Source organism: Myotis lucifugus, unplaced genomic scaffold (genome assembly GCF_000147115.1).
Source record: "Myotis lucifugus unplaced genomic scaffold, Myoluc2.0 scaffold_1, whole genome shotgun sequence".
In the NCBI taxonomy this organism is placed as follows: Eukaryota; Metazoa; Chordata; class Mammalia; order Chiroptera; family Vespertilionidae; genus Myotis; species Myotis lucifugus.
Window position 1 is genome coordinate 14,697,888 of NW_005871049.1, and position 13,913 is coordinate 14,711,800.

Here is a 13,913-nt window from a genome sequence, read left to right on the forward strand (position 1 = left end):
GATCAATAAAAGGTTGGAGCGGCCTGAGCATCAGGGGAAGTCCCTCTCCTTGAGTTGGACTTGCCCGCCTGGTCCCCCAATATTTCCAAATTATCTCGTGTCTTTTCTCTTTCATTTGTGTGCGGCTCCTCTTTCAGACCCGAACCCTGAACCACGCAGGACGTGGAGGGAAACACACCCGACATCATCCAAGAAGTTATTGCCAAATCTAATGTCATGAAGCTTTTGTCATGTTTTATAGTTTTAGCTTTTACATTTAAGTCTTTGATCCATTTTGAGTTAATTTTTATATGATGTAAGACAAGACTCTAAGTCCAATATTTTGCATGTGGATATCTGTTTTTCTAGCATCATTTGTTGAAGCCACTGCTTTTTTAGTTAGTAATACCTAAATCTTCCTTGTTTTGTTGACTTGATATCACATATTGGTGTGATATCTTTTAATATCAATCAATATCTTCTCATATTCTATTAGGAGCCCTAATAGAAAGTAATAAACATGTATAGATACACATTATTAAGTTAATTTGGGCATCAGTAAACTCCACTGGAGTGGTAGATAAGTCAATGGAAACAAAGAAAACATTGTATGTGACTTTCTCTAGACAATGCCTTTGTAAAATTGATTTGATAAATGCGCATCTTCTTGGAAACTTTCTCAAGTTAACACGAGGTGGATATTTTTGTTTTGTTTCTAGGCGTGGAAGAGGAGATGGTTTGTGTTACGCAGTGGCCGTTTGACTGGAGATCCAGACGTCTTGGAATATTACAAAAATGATCATGCCAAGAAGCCTATCCGCATTATTGATTTAAATTTATGTCAGCAAGTTGATGCTGGATTGACATTTAACAAAAAAGAGTTTGAAAACAGCTACATTTTTGATATCAACACCATTGACCGGATTTTCTACTTGGTAGCAGACAGCGAGGAAGAGATGAATAAGTGGGTTCGCTGTATTTGCGACATCTGTGGGTTTAATCCTACAGAAGAAGGTAAGTTCAAGATTCTCCTGTTCAACCTCTTTCCTTTATTATTGCATTTTTAGAATGGTTATAAAATTCTTTGTTATTTCAGTTACACAATATAATATTTGGGATTTTTTTATAATAGTAATAACATTTGGAAAAAGCAACTGAACCCTTTAATCAGACTGGGCTGCAACTTTTTATAGGTTTTAGAAAGAGAAATTTAACCATTGTGGGGCAGTGTCTAAATAATTGTCCTGAAGAAGAAGGTGACAAGAAGACATAGTATTTCAGAGCCTTTCTTGAGTTCCTGTATGAATATTACTTTGAACTTATAACATTGCTGATATTTGACTATTTTTGACCAGTTAAAAGCAGCATTTTCATGCGGCTCAATGTAATTAGTTATTTTTAAAACCAAGTTGCCACGGCAGGTGTCAATAACTATGAAAAGCAAATGAGAATTAATCACAAAACATGATGAAAAAGTACAATGAGTTTTCTTACCACAGAGGTAAGAGGGGGCTTAAGGTTCAGAAAAGAGGTAGTGAAGAAAGCTCAGAGGAAAACACAGGACTTTTGGAGGAAGTAGTATTTCTACGTAAGTGAAGGGAGGGGTGCAGAACCCTCCAGTCTTAGGGGCTAGAAAGAGGAGGAATGGAATTCTCCTTGACTCCAAAAGGCCAGGGGAGAGTTGCTTGAGGATCTGAGGTTTGGGGTGCTTGTCCTCGGAAGAGGCCTCAGGAAGAGTTTTAAAGTGGAATTCCTCTCCAGGTGCGTGTGTATGGCTGTCCTGACCATGTATCCCCTGTCCACTTCTCTTCCTTGTTAAACAAACACTAAGAACCTATGTAAGGTTTGCAGGGCCAAGAATCAGGAATAATGTCTTTGACCCTATTGTCTTCACATTTATATTCAAGTTCACAAGTGTGCATTTCCAAATATCTATATTTAGGAGTGCTGGAGATTCATTGAGGGGTGGAAAAATTGTATTAACAGTCAACATCAAGTTTGGGATTGAAATGAAACAGTAATCATCTCTAATTAGCTTAGGTCAGCATGCTGTTTCCTCTCTGGCCAGTCAGCAGGCCAAGAGAAGGGCCTTCCAGGGCTGGGATTGGCCCAGCGGGGTTGGGGAAACCCCTTGGTAAGGATTGCAGAATGCCCAAGGGAGCAGTGCAGAGAGAGGGCAGGAGGCATCCCGTTTAGACAGGAGGCGGCTAATGAACGAGAGCCCTTCACCAGAGCTCTGGTGATTAAAAGCCTCAAGACAGGGCACCATGTGGGGAGTTAAGGCTTCAGTTGTTTTTGTGAAGTTACTAAATATGTTCACATTTTAAGTAGGCCAGGGGTATTAGTTCTAACTCGAATTAAACTCCTTTCCTGTCTTGTTTGCATATACAGTCAATATTTGAGTGCAGCCGAAACCGGTTTGGCTCAGTGGATAGAGCGTCGGCTTGCGGACTGAAAGGTCCCAGGTTCGATTCCGGTCAAGGGCATGTACCTGGGTTGCAGGCACATCCCCAGTGGGAGATGTGCAGGGGGCAGCTGATCGATGTTTCTCTCTCATCGATGTTTCTAACTCTCTATCTCTCTCCCTTCCTCTCTGTAAAAAATCAATAAATTATATTTTAAAAAAAATATTTGAGTGCAGTGGAGGATTTTAAAGTTAAAGGCACAAATGAGATAGCTTTTTATTTAATGGTTACTTAACAACCACTCTGTAATGATAATTACTGGATTTGGATACCACATTAGTTTTGTCATGTGATGGACTTTTAGTTAAAATAATTTAAGTCATTGTATAATCTTCTTGCCGATGTTATTTTTGCCTGCTGCCTTCCAATTTAGAATTTATTGGGGGGACATAAAGGCAGACTTCCATCCCCATTGGTTGCCTTATTTTTTTAATAGATTCGACTGATCTGAAAGACTGAGTAGGTGTTCTTCCATCTCTCTTTGTTTTCTTTATAATTCTCCTAAATATATTTAACAAAAGAAATGAGATGCCCCTCTTAGAGGAGCTACATTTTTCAGTTAAGGACTATGAGTGTCTAACTTTCGGAAGCTCATTTAGGGGCAAGTAGTGTTGAGAAACCCCCAAATAAGAATTTCTAATGCTCACCTTGGCTGGTGTGGCTCAGTTGGTTGAGTATCATCCTGTGCACGTAAAGGTTGCTGGTTCAGTTCCCGGTCAGGGCACGGCCCTGGGAGGCAACCAATCGATGTGACTCTCTCACATTGTTTCTCTCTCTCTCCTCCTCCCTTCCACTCTCTCTAAAAATCAATGGAAAAATATCCTCGGGTGAGCATTAGCAACAACAACAAAAGAAATGTCTGGCTATACGATGTTGAAGACATGAGTTTCTTGGAAGAAATCAGTAAAAGAGGAACAATTCTTCATTGTGTAGTATCAGGGAGCCACAAAAATATTTCACACTATAAGGTTTTAAAATCAACCACTGAATTTCCTTATTCATTTGAAGTAGCTGACTTTGCTAGGTTCTGTTTTAAAAACATCTACACACTTAAAGATTTGTATCCAAATAACCTCCAAGAACTGCTATTATCCTTTATGATCACATTCATACAGTTTAATGTGACCAGGTAAATACCAATACCATTACTACTTGCTTTATATTCTCTTGCTTCCAAATAGATCCCCCCTCCCCTCCAATCACTAAGTAGGTGTTTTGTTTTTACCTACATCTGTCCCCTTGAGAGTTGAAGATGCCCCCACTCATGCCTTAAAACTGATAACACAAAATGATATTTAATTATACTAGTTTCGGGCTAGACATGGGAAGAAATAGACTCTGCTTAGATATTGTAGTCTGAGAAAATAACTATCCCCAGTCCCTAGGAGAATAACTAATTTTCTCCTGAAAACAAAAGGAAAGGGGAAAACTCTGACCTGTGTTTTGATTCCAGGAACCTCTCAAAATATCGTTACCATGTTATTTCCGCTGCCCCAGGTGACCACTGCTATTATTGAATACTCAGAATGCTGGCATGCTGAATCTGTTTTTGAATTCTAAGCTGGTTGAACTGTGTGTGGTTCCTATGAGTGGCTTTTATTTAGTAGATTTGAGGATAGAAACTAATTTCTTTTGTTTTTCTTGGAAATGGGCAGATTTATTTTTGTTTCTACACCGACTTGGAAGCTGGTAAATGTGCTGAACAAGTGCCGGGAAACACAGCCTAAGGGTTGTATGCAGCTAACTAACTTGGCACAAAGGCTCCTGCTCTAATTTTAGGATGCACCATAAGAAAGTTGCCTCTTATCAGTTGAGATACTTTGCCCAAAATGCCCAGATAATAGTGGCTTAAAAAAAAAAAAGTGTGATTCTCTGTTTGTTTTTCTTCTTTTTGGGAAAGTAGGTTAGTGATTGTCTGACTACTGTGTTGTACACCTGAAAGTAATAACAAAAAATATGTAAAAAAAATAATAATGAAAGTAGGTTAAACTAACATATAAGAATACACATATGCTTCCTCTCCCGATTCTTAATTAGGGAACTTTTAAATTTCTTTTTATTCACTTTGTATTTGGGTATCACTTACTACTATGAAAAGCACAGAACTTAAGTGTACAGTTCAATATAGTTTTATATATTCATCTATATCTATACATAGAAATCTGTGTAATTGGCATACTCAGGTCAAGAAATGGAAATTTCCAGTCCCTAAAAGGTTTTCTCATGCTTCTTCCCAATAACCACCCCCCCGCCCCACAAAAAGCCCAAGTATAACCATTATTTTGCATTTATAACCATAGATTAGTTTTGCCTAGAGTTGAACTTCATATAAATAAAACCTTTGAGTCTGGCTTGTTTTTCCCAATCTTAAGTCTGTGGGATTCATCCCTGTGGCATGTAGCAGTTCTTCATCCTATGTAGCATTACACTGTGCAACTGTATAACAAACTTTTGACCAATTTGAATGTTGATAGACATTTGGGTTGTTTATAGCTTTTAGTTAATGTAAGTAAAGTTGTTGTGAACATTCTTACACATGTCTTTTGATGGACATGACACTTAGTTTTTGGGGTACATACCCATGAGTGGAATTGCTACATCATAGGATATATATATACATTTAGTGTTAGAAGATTTAGTAGCTTTAGTTTTCCAAAATTATTGTATTAATTGCTTTTCTACCAGCAGTGTAGGAGACTTTCAGTTAGTCTGCATTCTAACCAACACTTGGTATTGTCAGTCATTAATTTTAGCCATTCTAGGGAATGTGTAGTGGTATCTCACAGTGGTTTTAATTTGCATTTTCCTGGGGACCAAGTCAACCAGAGAGTTTATTTTGTTTTATTATACATTTTCAAACTACTGCCCCTGAGATCTTGATTCATTGAGTCTCCTGAGATGGAGCCCAGGCACCTAGATTTCTAAAATACCCCACAAGTGATTCTGATGTCATGACACCTCTGGGATAAGAATTAGGCATTTATCGCCATTTCCTAAAGGTTTAGTTTCAACGTCTCCAAGGAAGTTTGCACAGTCTGTGAAGGAGATGGTCATGACAAATAAGATAAAAAAAATTTTCTACTTCAAACACGTTAAATAGATTGGGCTTTGATTAGAGGTCTTCAATATTTGACTAAATAAACTGAAGAAACTGCAGGTTGCTTCACTGGAAATTGCAGCTACTGCTGTTTCTTGTTTGTATCCATTTGTGAAATTTACATTTATAAAATGTTCTTTCATAAAAAAATGGTCTGTTCAGAAGTGAGAAGATTATTTTAGCATTAATGATAATGCATACTCTTTGTGGGCTCTTATTTGCTAAGTTATTTAGACATAGATCTATTCAAAGTGCTTCTCTTTACAGGAAAAAAAAAAATTTCAACAGACCAGATAAGTCAGTAGTCAATAGAAACCGAGTAACCTTGACCTATTTACCTTTAATTGTGAGCATCAAGATAACACTTTTGCACTAGAAACCCAGAGCATATTCAATTAGCAAATGTCACCCATCTTCAGAGAAAAGGATCTCCTCTGGTCCAACAGGGACATGAGCAACACCACAGTTTTCTTACCGCATGCTCAGATACAGCATGGTAGCGTCACAAAATCCGCGGACCTGTGGCATCAACTTTGAAATATTCTCCTTACCAGTAGGAAAGAGTAGAATTGCTTCCCTGGGTTTCAGCTCTTGAGCCATTTGATTAGAAAAACATGTATATTCTTTTGAATATTTAGAGGCATTAACAGGGCAACCCAACTTCTGTGACGGCAGTAGGGTTTCAAATAGGATAAAACTGTGCGTTAAGCTAGGGACAGTTGCAGACCAATTTATTATTTGCAGTTCTCCTCACATACGAATCTACTTCTCTCCACTGAAAGCTGCTTAAGACTTTCCTTAGCAGTGTTCATTCATTTTCTAAGTAAAATTCTATTAGGAGTTTGCTCCAACAGCTTATTAGCCCTTTAATGAATGCTGATTATACTCTTCGTGCCTTCTAAATTAAGAAATAACTCAGAAAATAATTTTACACACATAAGCAAACCCTAAACTGATATTTGGTTCTCAGAAACTTGATCCCAACATTACTTGGAAAGAGCAGTAAGTTAGAAACCTAGGTGAGGCAAAAAGCAACAAACATGGTCCATTCAACTACTTGTAGAGTCGAATGGGGGCAAATGACATGTTTTTATAAGACAGAAGTTTCTTTTTTAGGTCAGTTGATTAACTTTGGCCAGAAATTTTATTTATAGAATATTAAGACAATGCAGTGCTTACATTAAAATATGAAGAGCTGAGTAAATGGTCAGATTAACATGAGTAAAACAATCCTGAAGACGAAACTTTGAAAATAGTGCATTTTCTGAGCCAAAGTGGTAGGGCAGTGTCCCTTTCCTTTTAAAGAACGTTGCTCATCATGTCGTTTGGGGGGGTTGGGCTTGCTTTTTATGGCTGTTGGAAGGTCTTTTCTTTCATGAGCTTGCTAATGAACATAATGGAAGTTTCTTTCTAGTTCCTGGCCTAAGTTAAGTGCTTAATAAATTACTTCTTTACTTGCTGACACCTTTTGCATGAAAATCCTACAGAAATCCAATAAATGGCAAATGAGATGATGAGTGGAGGGAAGGGGGGATGCCTTAAAGAAAAGCTCTTTCCCTGAACGTGAATCCCCCAGTTAGAACTAGTTCTCCCTCGTCGGCTGAGAAGTAGAAAGATGAGCAGCAGAATAAAGATGAGGTCAAGAGCTGACCCTGGTCCCCGCAGCACCATGGACCTGTAGGCGCCACGTAATAACATGGCCACCTCGGAAGGTTGGCTTGGCTTAGGAAGCACTTTATCATCATGGAAAAAATCTGCCTTTTGTGCTAAAGAAGGTAGAATATGGTAGATCATCTTCCTTTCCAGGAGCCTCAGAGCTAAAGACTGTTCAAGGCAAGGTTACCCATGGCTCTTTTACAGCCTCTGGAAGGAAGATCCCTGCTCTTCAGATCTCTTTAATATGAAACAATTATCTTCTGTATAAATGTTGTCATTTAGGTCGTATTTGTTTTAACTGACAGGATCATGCCCATGGTCGGCAAACTGCGGCTCGCGAGCCTCATGCGGCTCTTTGGCCCCTTGAGTGTGGCTCTTCCTAAGCCTTAGGAAACCCTAATTAAGTTAATAACAATGTACCTACCTATATAGTTTAAGTTTAAAAAATTTGGCTCTCCAAAGAAATTTCAATCGTTGTACTGTTGATATTTGGCTCTGTTGACTAATGAGTTTGCTGACCACTGGTTTAGCCTATTTCCATGTATTTAAACAACTTACCTCCAAACTTTCAAGTGGCTTTGCATCAGAAAAAAATTCTTAACATGGGATAGAGAATGACAGCCCTACTTTGGTGTCGCAGATCCTGTGAAGCCCCCTGGCAGCTCCTTACAAGTGGATTTACCGTCGGCTGTCATTACAACACCACCGTCCGCCCAGGTGGACTCGTCCTCTGGTGCCCAGCCTCCTCCATATCAGCTCATTAACCTGCCACCACATCTGGAGACTGTTGGCATCCAGGAGGATCCTCAAGACTACCTCTTGCTAATCAACTGTCAAAGCAAGAAGCCTGAACCCACCAGGTAAACCACATATGCCTGCCTCTGTGTGTGTGTGTGTGTGTGTGTGTGTGTGTATGTGTGTGTGTGTGTGCGCGCGCACTCATTTAGGAATCTTACCCGTAAACTTTTTTAAGGTTTAAAAGAAACCATCCATATAGGTTTCTATTTTATGCATATATTTCAAGTTTATATTCCTCCACGAATGATCTGTTATTCATGAGGTTTTGTTGAAGAAACACGTTCTCTAGCATCTTTGGCAAGGAACACTTTTACCGGAAGCTCTTTGGGAAACCTGTCTTCCGTTTCATAGTCTTTGTAACAGACTCACAGTATTACTTGCTTAACAGATTTCACTGATTTAAAATGGTGATCTTGCTCCATTTCTTATGTGATTATAAACCAGCCAAGGGTCATCTTTTGTTTCTGAAGAAGGAGAGGAATACCTACTACTAGAAGATTTTGAAAGCAAAACGATTCCATTGCAGTGAGTGTGTTGTGGTTGCTTTGAATCTGTGTGAGAAATCATACAGGTAAAATCCCAATATAGCAAAACCTATGGAAAATACAAATTGAGCTTTAGTGAAAGTGGATGAAATCAAATATATTGCTAAAAGCTATGGAAGGTGGATTTTCCTACCTAGCAGTGAAGTGGAGCTTACCCAAGCCTTCACTTTACAAATTTTAAATAGAAAGAAGTATGTGGATTTCGGTGCTTGACTAGAGGTATCATAAAGACTTTCCCAAATCCTGCTTTTTTCCATCATCTCCATCCCTGCTCCAAGACCCCTCTCTTCTAAGCTGTAAGATATTTTAATTTGATATTGAGTAATTGGAAGGCTTGAGGTCATGGTAAGTGTTGGAGCTGAAAAATAATGATCAGGAGGCCTGTCAATGCCATTAATAGCTGTGACAACTAATGATATTGGGTATATTTATTATCTGAATTTGTAGTATAAATGTGGACATGAATTGCATAGTAGGTATGAAAGATTTTTAAACAGGGTTATTGGATACTAAGCATTATTTTTTATAACAAAAAGATTTTTTTCATGTAGACAGTGACTGGGCTAGAAATACACAAAGCGCTTGTTCAAAAAATTTTATATAGAATTTTTAAGATTCACAAATTCATTTCTGTGACCTATTCCCTAAGATAATGGAATCAAACACTCATAAGATGCATTTCTATATATTTGTTGTAATGGGATTTTACCTGTAAAAGAAAATAAAATAATTTATAAATCAACACTAGTTAATAATACCAAATTCTAACTTGATTTTTGCTTGTTTGCCGTGAGTATTTAAAATTACACACTCGCAACTTTGTTACCTATGCTACTAACTAAGATTTTATTTTATGGAGAGTCACAATTATTTTTCAGTATCAACTTTTAAAAAGCCAACAGTTAAGTGACAGTTTTCAGTACATTTTCTTTTTATATAAAATCTTTCATTGATCTCATTGTTATCACAGCTTTCCTGTTGTGATCAAAATTATGCTCAAATATATTTTGCATCTGTTTTTTTGCAAAAATGACAGTTAACAAATATTTATGATGTGCCCACTATTTTGTTAAATGCTCTGAAGGTACAAACTAATTACATACTTCACAGCCCCCTCAGATACAGTCACCTTCACAGTTTACAAGTAAACCTGTGAAAAAGTCAAAACATGTAAATATTTTAAGCATTTATAGATGGAGGCAAGATGGGAGAATTGCAAACCCTTGTTCAGACTGCAAGTCTCAGCTCAGACACATGTAGAAACATTTCCCCAAACTCCACGGCTGGATTAAATGCCACTGTGGGTCTTTATAGCATCCTGGTTGTACCTTCATATCTCTGATTTATCATAGAATTGGAAATAGATTGATATTTTTATTCACTCTCCCCTAAACTATAAGCTAGTCAAAGGTAGGAAGTTTATTGCTCATTGTGCTTCTGACATCTTATAACTCACATGTTTGAATTCACTGACAGTGCACATTTTTAGAAAATGTGTAAATACGTTGTAAATTCCTTCCCAGGGAGGAGTAGAATTTGAACTACACCTGGTTGGTAAGAGAAAGGGAGGCTATCATTAGTAATTTGCATAAAAATGCTTGAGGGAGAGGAGAGGTGAAAATGAGAGTGCTGGGTTGAAGATAAGGTGGAGGAGAGCCTGCGTGGAGTAAAGGCTTTGGTTTGCGGAATAGTAGGACATAAAATAGGACATAAAAGGTGGAGCCAGGTTATTAGTAAGCCTCAATGCTAAGGGGAGTAGTTTGTGGGCTTTTTGTAGTTCCCACACCCATAAAGATCTTAAAACAGGATTTTCTCTGGGTATATAAGTGATATGAAAATCATGTTTGGAAAAAAAAAATTTTAATCCTCACCTGAGGCTATTTTTCCATTGACTTTTAGAGAGAGTGGAAGAGAGAGGGAAAGACAGAGAGAAACATCAATGTGAGAGAGAAACATCGATTGGTTGCCTCCTGCATGCGCCCCGACCAGGGCCCAGGCTGGGGAGGAGCCTGCAATCGAGGTACATGCCCTTGACCAGAATCGAACCCGGGACCCTTCAGTCCACAGGCCGACGCTCTTTCCAAACTGTCTAGGGCTGAAAATATTGATCTTACCACAGCATAGCAGTATCACCCCATGCATAGATTGGAAGAAAAAGAATCTAGGGTACAGAAGTTTACTTAGGAGGGTTCAGAAGTATAGAACTTAGCAGAAACCTGAACTTGGATTGTTGACAGTGGGAATAGGGCAAGGGATGTACACTTGGTTAGGAAGAAAGACTTCGTGACTGAGTGATGGTGGTGATCAAAGAGAATGAATCAAAGTTGATTGGGTTTTGAGCCCAGAGAACCTGAATGAGGAATTTCTTTTAAGGGTAAATCGGAAAGGGCTGTCAAAGTTGAGTTTTGTTTGATACACAAAAGCTACTGGAATAACCAAGTAGAAATATGAACAGTTGGAAAATATGGGACTCATAGATGGGAGTTGTCAGCATTCGCTGGAAGGTGACGGTAGGAGACAGGAGGACTCTTTAATGGTGTGTGTGCTCATGAATGAGAGGATTGGATTCTGTTGGCCATTTCTAGGCCGAGAGACAGGAAGAAGGAACCTGTCAATGAACACGGGGATGATCAGTGAGGGACAAGGGAAATTAGGATATCACAACATGGGTTCTTTATAACAGCAGAGGAGAATGCCAAAGCATAAATGGAGTACATAGAGCCAGGTGTTACTAAAATGTCAAGGAAGAAAAGCCCTTAAAAATCTCTGACAAGTTCATTTTTAAAATTAGTAAGTTTACATTCCTACAGGACTTCAGAAAGCATGCATGGGTAGCTAAGGGATCCTGTTTAACATTATGGAGTGTGCTGGTATCCAGATCGTAGCTTCATTTTGCCTTCTACCCAAATTTTGTGATATGACAAAATGCAGAGACTGAAAATGTACCCAAAGCATAAAATATACTCTAATGAGATTCCTCAAGGTTAATTAGTTTGGAATTGGCTCACTCTGTGACTTGTGTTTTGATCCTCTTTACAGTATTGGCTAAATGCTTATTAAAGAAAATTAGTAGAAAGGAGGATATACCAAGCCTTTCAAGTTGCCCCCCGCCCCCCACTCGGGTAGATCACACTGAATTTATTCAATACCAGGTAATCATTAGACTTCCGGTGGTACAGAACAACAGATTAGCCACAGGTGGGCTAAAGAGTAATGGGATCACCTTGATAAGTTGTGTTGGCACCACATTTTTGCATGCTCTTCAGAGGAAATGCTTTTTTTCCTTGTGTCTGTGCCTTAATCATTTACCTTTCTAATTCCAGTACTTCAGGGATTGTGGTTTTATGTGTGAATTTAATAGGTGGAGTTGGGGGTGTGGGCAGGTCCAGGACAGAAATTAGGAAGAATGCTTTTGGTGGTTTTGTGGTGGCGGTTTTGTTGTCTGGTGTATAATCATAAAAATGAGCAGCATTTGTGCTTTCAATCTCATGGATCACACCAAAAAAAAAAAAAAATCTAATGAAAAAAGCCGTGAATTTTGATTGCTAAGCTGTAAATATATTTATTAAAAAGCAGTCTTATGTCCTCACCCTGTTTTATTTTCTGTCATTAACAATTTTTATTTAGAACACATGCTGATTCGGCAAAATCCACCTCTTCTGACACAGACTGCAATGATAATGTCCCTGCTCATAAAAACCCTGCTTCCTCCCAGAGCAAACACGGAGTGAACGGCTTCTTCCAGCAGCAAATCATGTATGACTCCCCGCCGCCCCGCGCCGTGTCTGTTTCTGCAGACTCCAGCCTCTACAACCTGCCCAGGAGTTACTCCCACGACGTTCTACCAAAGGCGTCTCCATCGAGTACCGAGGCCGATGGAGAACTCTATGTGTTTAATACCCCCTCTGGGACTTCGAGTATAGAGACTCAAATGAGGCATGTGTCTATTAGCTATGACATTCCTCCAACACCTGGTAATACTTATCAGATTCCACGAACATTTCCAGAAGGAACCTTGGGACAGACGTCAAAGCTAGACACTATTCCAGATATCCCTCCCCCCCGGCCACCAAAACCACACCCGGCTCACGACCGATCTCCTGTGGAAACGGGCAGCATCACACGCACGGCCTCGGACACCGACAGTAGCTACTGTGTTCCCACCGCAGGGATGCCGCCGTCGCGCAGTAACACCATCTCCACCGTGGATTTGAACAAACTGCGGAAAGGTCAGCGCTCCTTGGCTTCTACTCTATTAGAGGTTCACGATGGAAAATATGTTGTTCTGAATATTGGTTCTTTTTTAAAAAAACACATTCTTACTGATTTCAGAGAGGAAGGGAGAGGGAGAGAGAAACATCAATGATGAGAATCATGGATGGGCTGCCTCCTTCATGCCCCACATTGGGGATGGAGCCCACAACCTGGGCATGTGCCCTGAATGGGAATAGAACCGGTGACCTCCTGGTTCATAAGTTGATGCTCAACCACTGAGCCACGCCTGCCAGGCTGAATATTTGTTCTGTTAAGCATAATAGGATACCAAATGATAGTCCTTTGTTTCTTCAATCCTGCAGTTACCCACTCATGTAGCAAAGATATCAGGGTCTCAGTAGATTCCCGGGAAAGAGGGAGAGAGGGAGAGAGAGAGAGAAAGAGAGAAAGAGAGAGAGAGACAGACAGACAGGTGTGCCTGTGTGTGTGTTCTGCCAGAAGGGACAAAGAGTTGGAGTTTTTCATCCCTGAAGAAGTATAGCCTTAGCAGTCTTTCCTGCCTCAGGAAGTCTGCACCCCTCTCTCCCTCTTTCTATATATCATGGAGGGATAGACCCTGATGGGGCAGAGGAGCAGGAAATGGGCCAGCCACACAGCTTCCGAGACTCATACCCTTTCCTGGATTTGTGCCCTTAGGGCCACTTCTATGTGTCACATCTATTGGGCTCCATTTCCTTCCTTGCTAGATAAGCAGTGTTTACGTTGTGTCTAGCAAGTAATCATCAGTCCCAATCAAGCCACTCTGATTTTTGTTTGCTGTTTTTTATTTTTAAAGCTCTGAATCTTCTCTCTCCTTATTCCTCGTCACTTCACTTATTCCTGCTCTGTCTCCTTGAGCCTTCCAGAAGTTACAGACCTTGAGAGGAGAAAAATTGAGTCTGGGTTATACCCTAAGATAATTAATATCCTAAAAATAGAAAGTCAAAGTGTAAAATTCTCACACCCTAAAAACTATGGTGGAGTTACCCAGCTGTCTTACAGAAGATAAAGATTTAATGCATCTAATTCCCTTGAAGTGTTTGTGTAATCTGGGTGTAAGTTAGTGAGATATAATTGAGGCCCAAGGTGGTGCAAAAGGTAAGAAAATAGAAGTATATC

General features: G+C 39.4%; 1 protein-coding gene across 5 annotated transcripts in view; it reads left to right on the forward strand.

Moving 5' to 3' along the window:
• GAB1 (GRB2 associated binding protein 1) overlaps window positions 1-13,913 on the forward strand; it is a 118,000-nt gene that overhangs the window by 84,319 nt on the left and 19,768 nt on the right. For all 5 annotated transcript variants that reach the window (XM_006081728.3, XM_023754703.1, XM_023754691.1 and 2 more), the window contains exons 2-4: window positions 699-993; window positions 7,838-8,057; window positions 12,168-12,769. In XM_006081728.3, coding sequence (XP_006081790.1) covers window positions 936-993; window positions 7,838-8,057; window positions 12,168-12,769 — 880 coding nt within the window. In that variant the 5' untranslated portion in view covers window positions 699-935. The remainder of the gene's footprint in view (window positions 1-698; window positions 994-7,837; window positions 8,058-12,167; window positions 12,770-13,913) is intronic.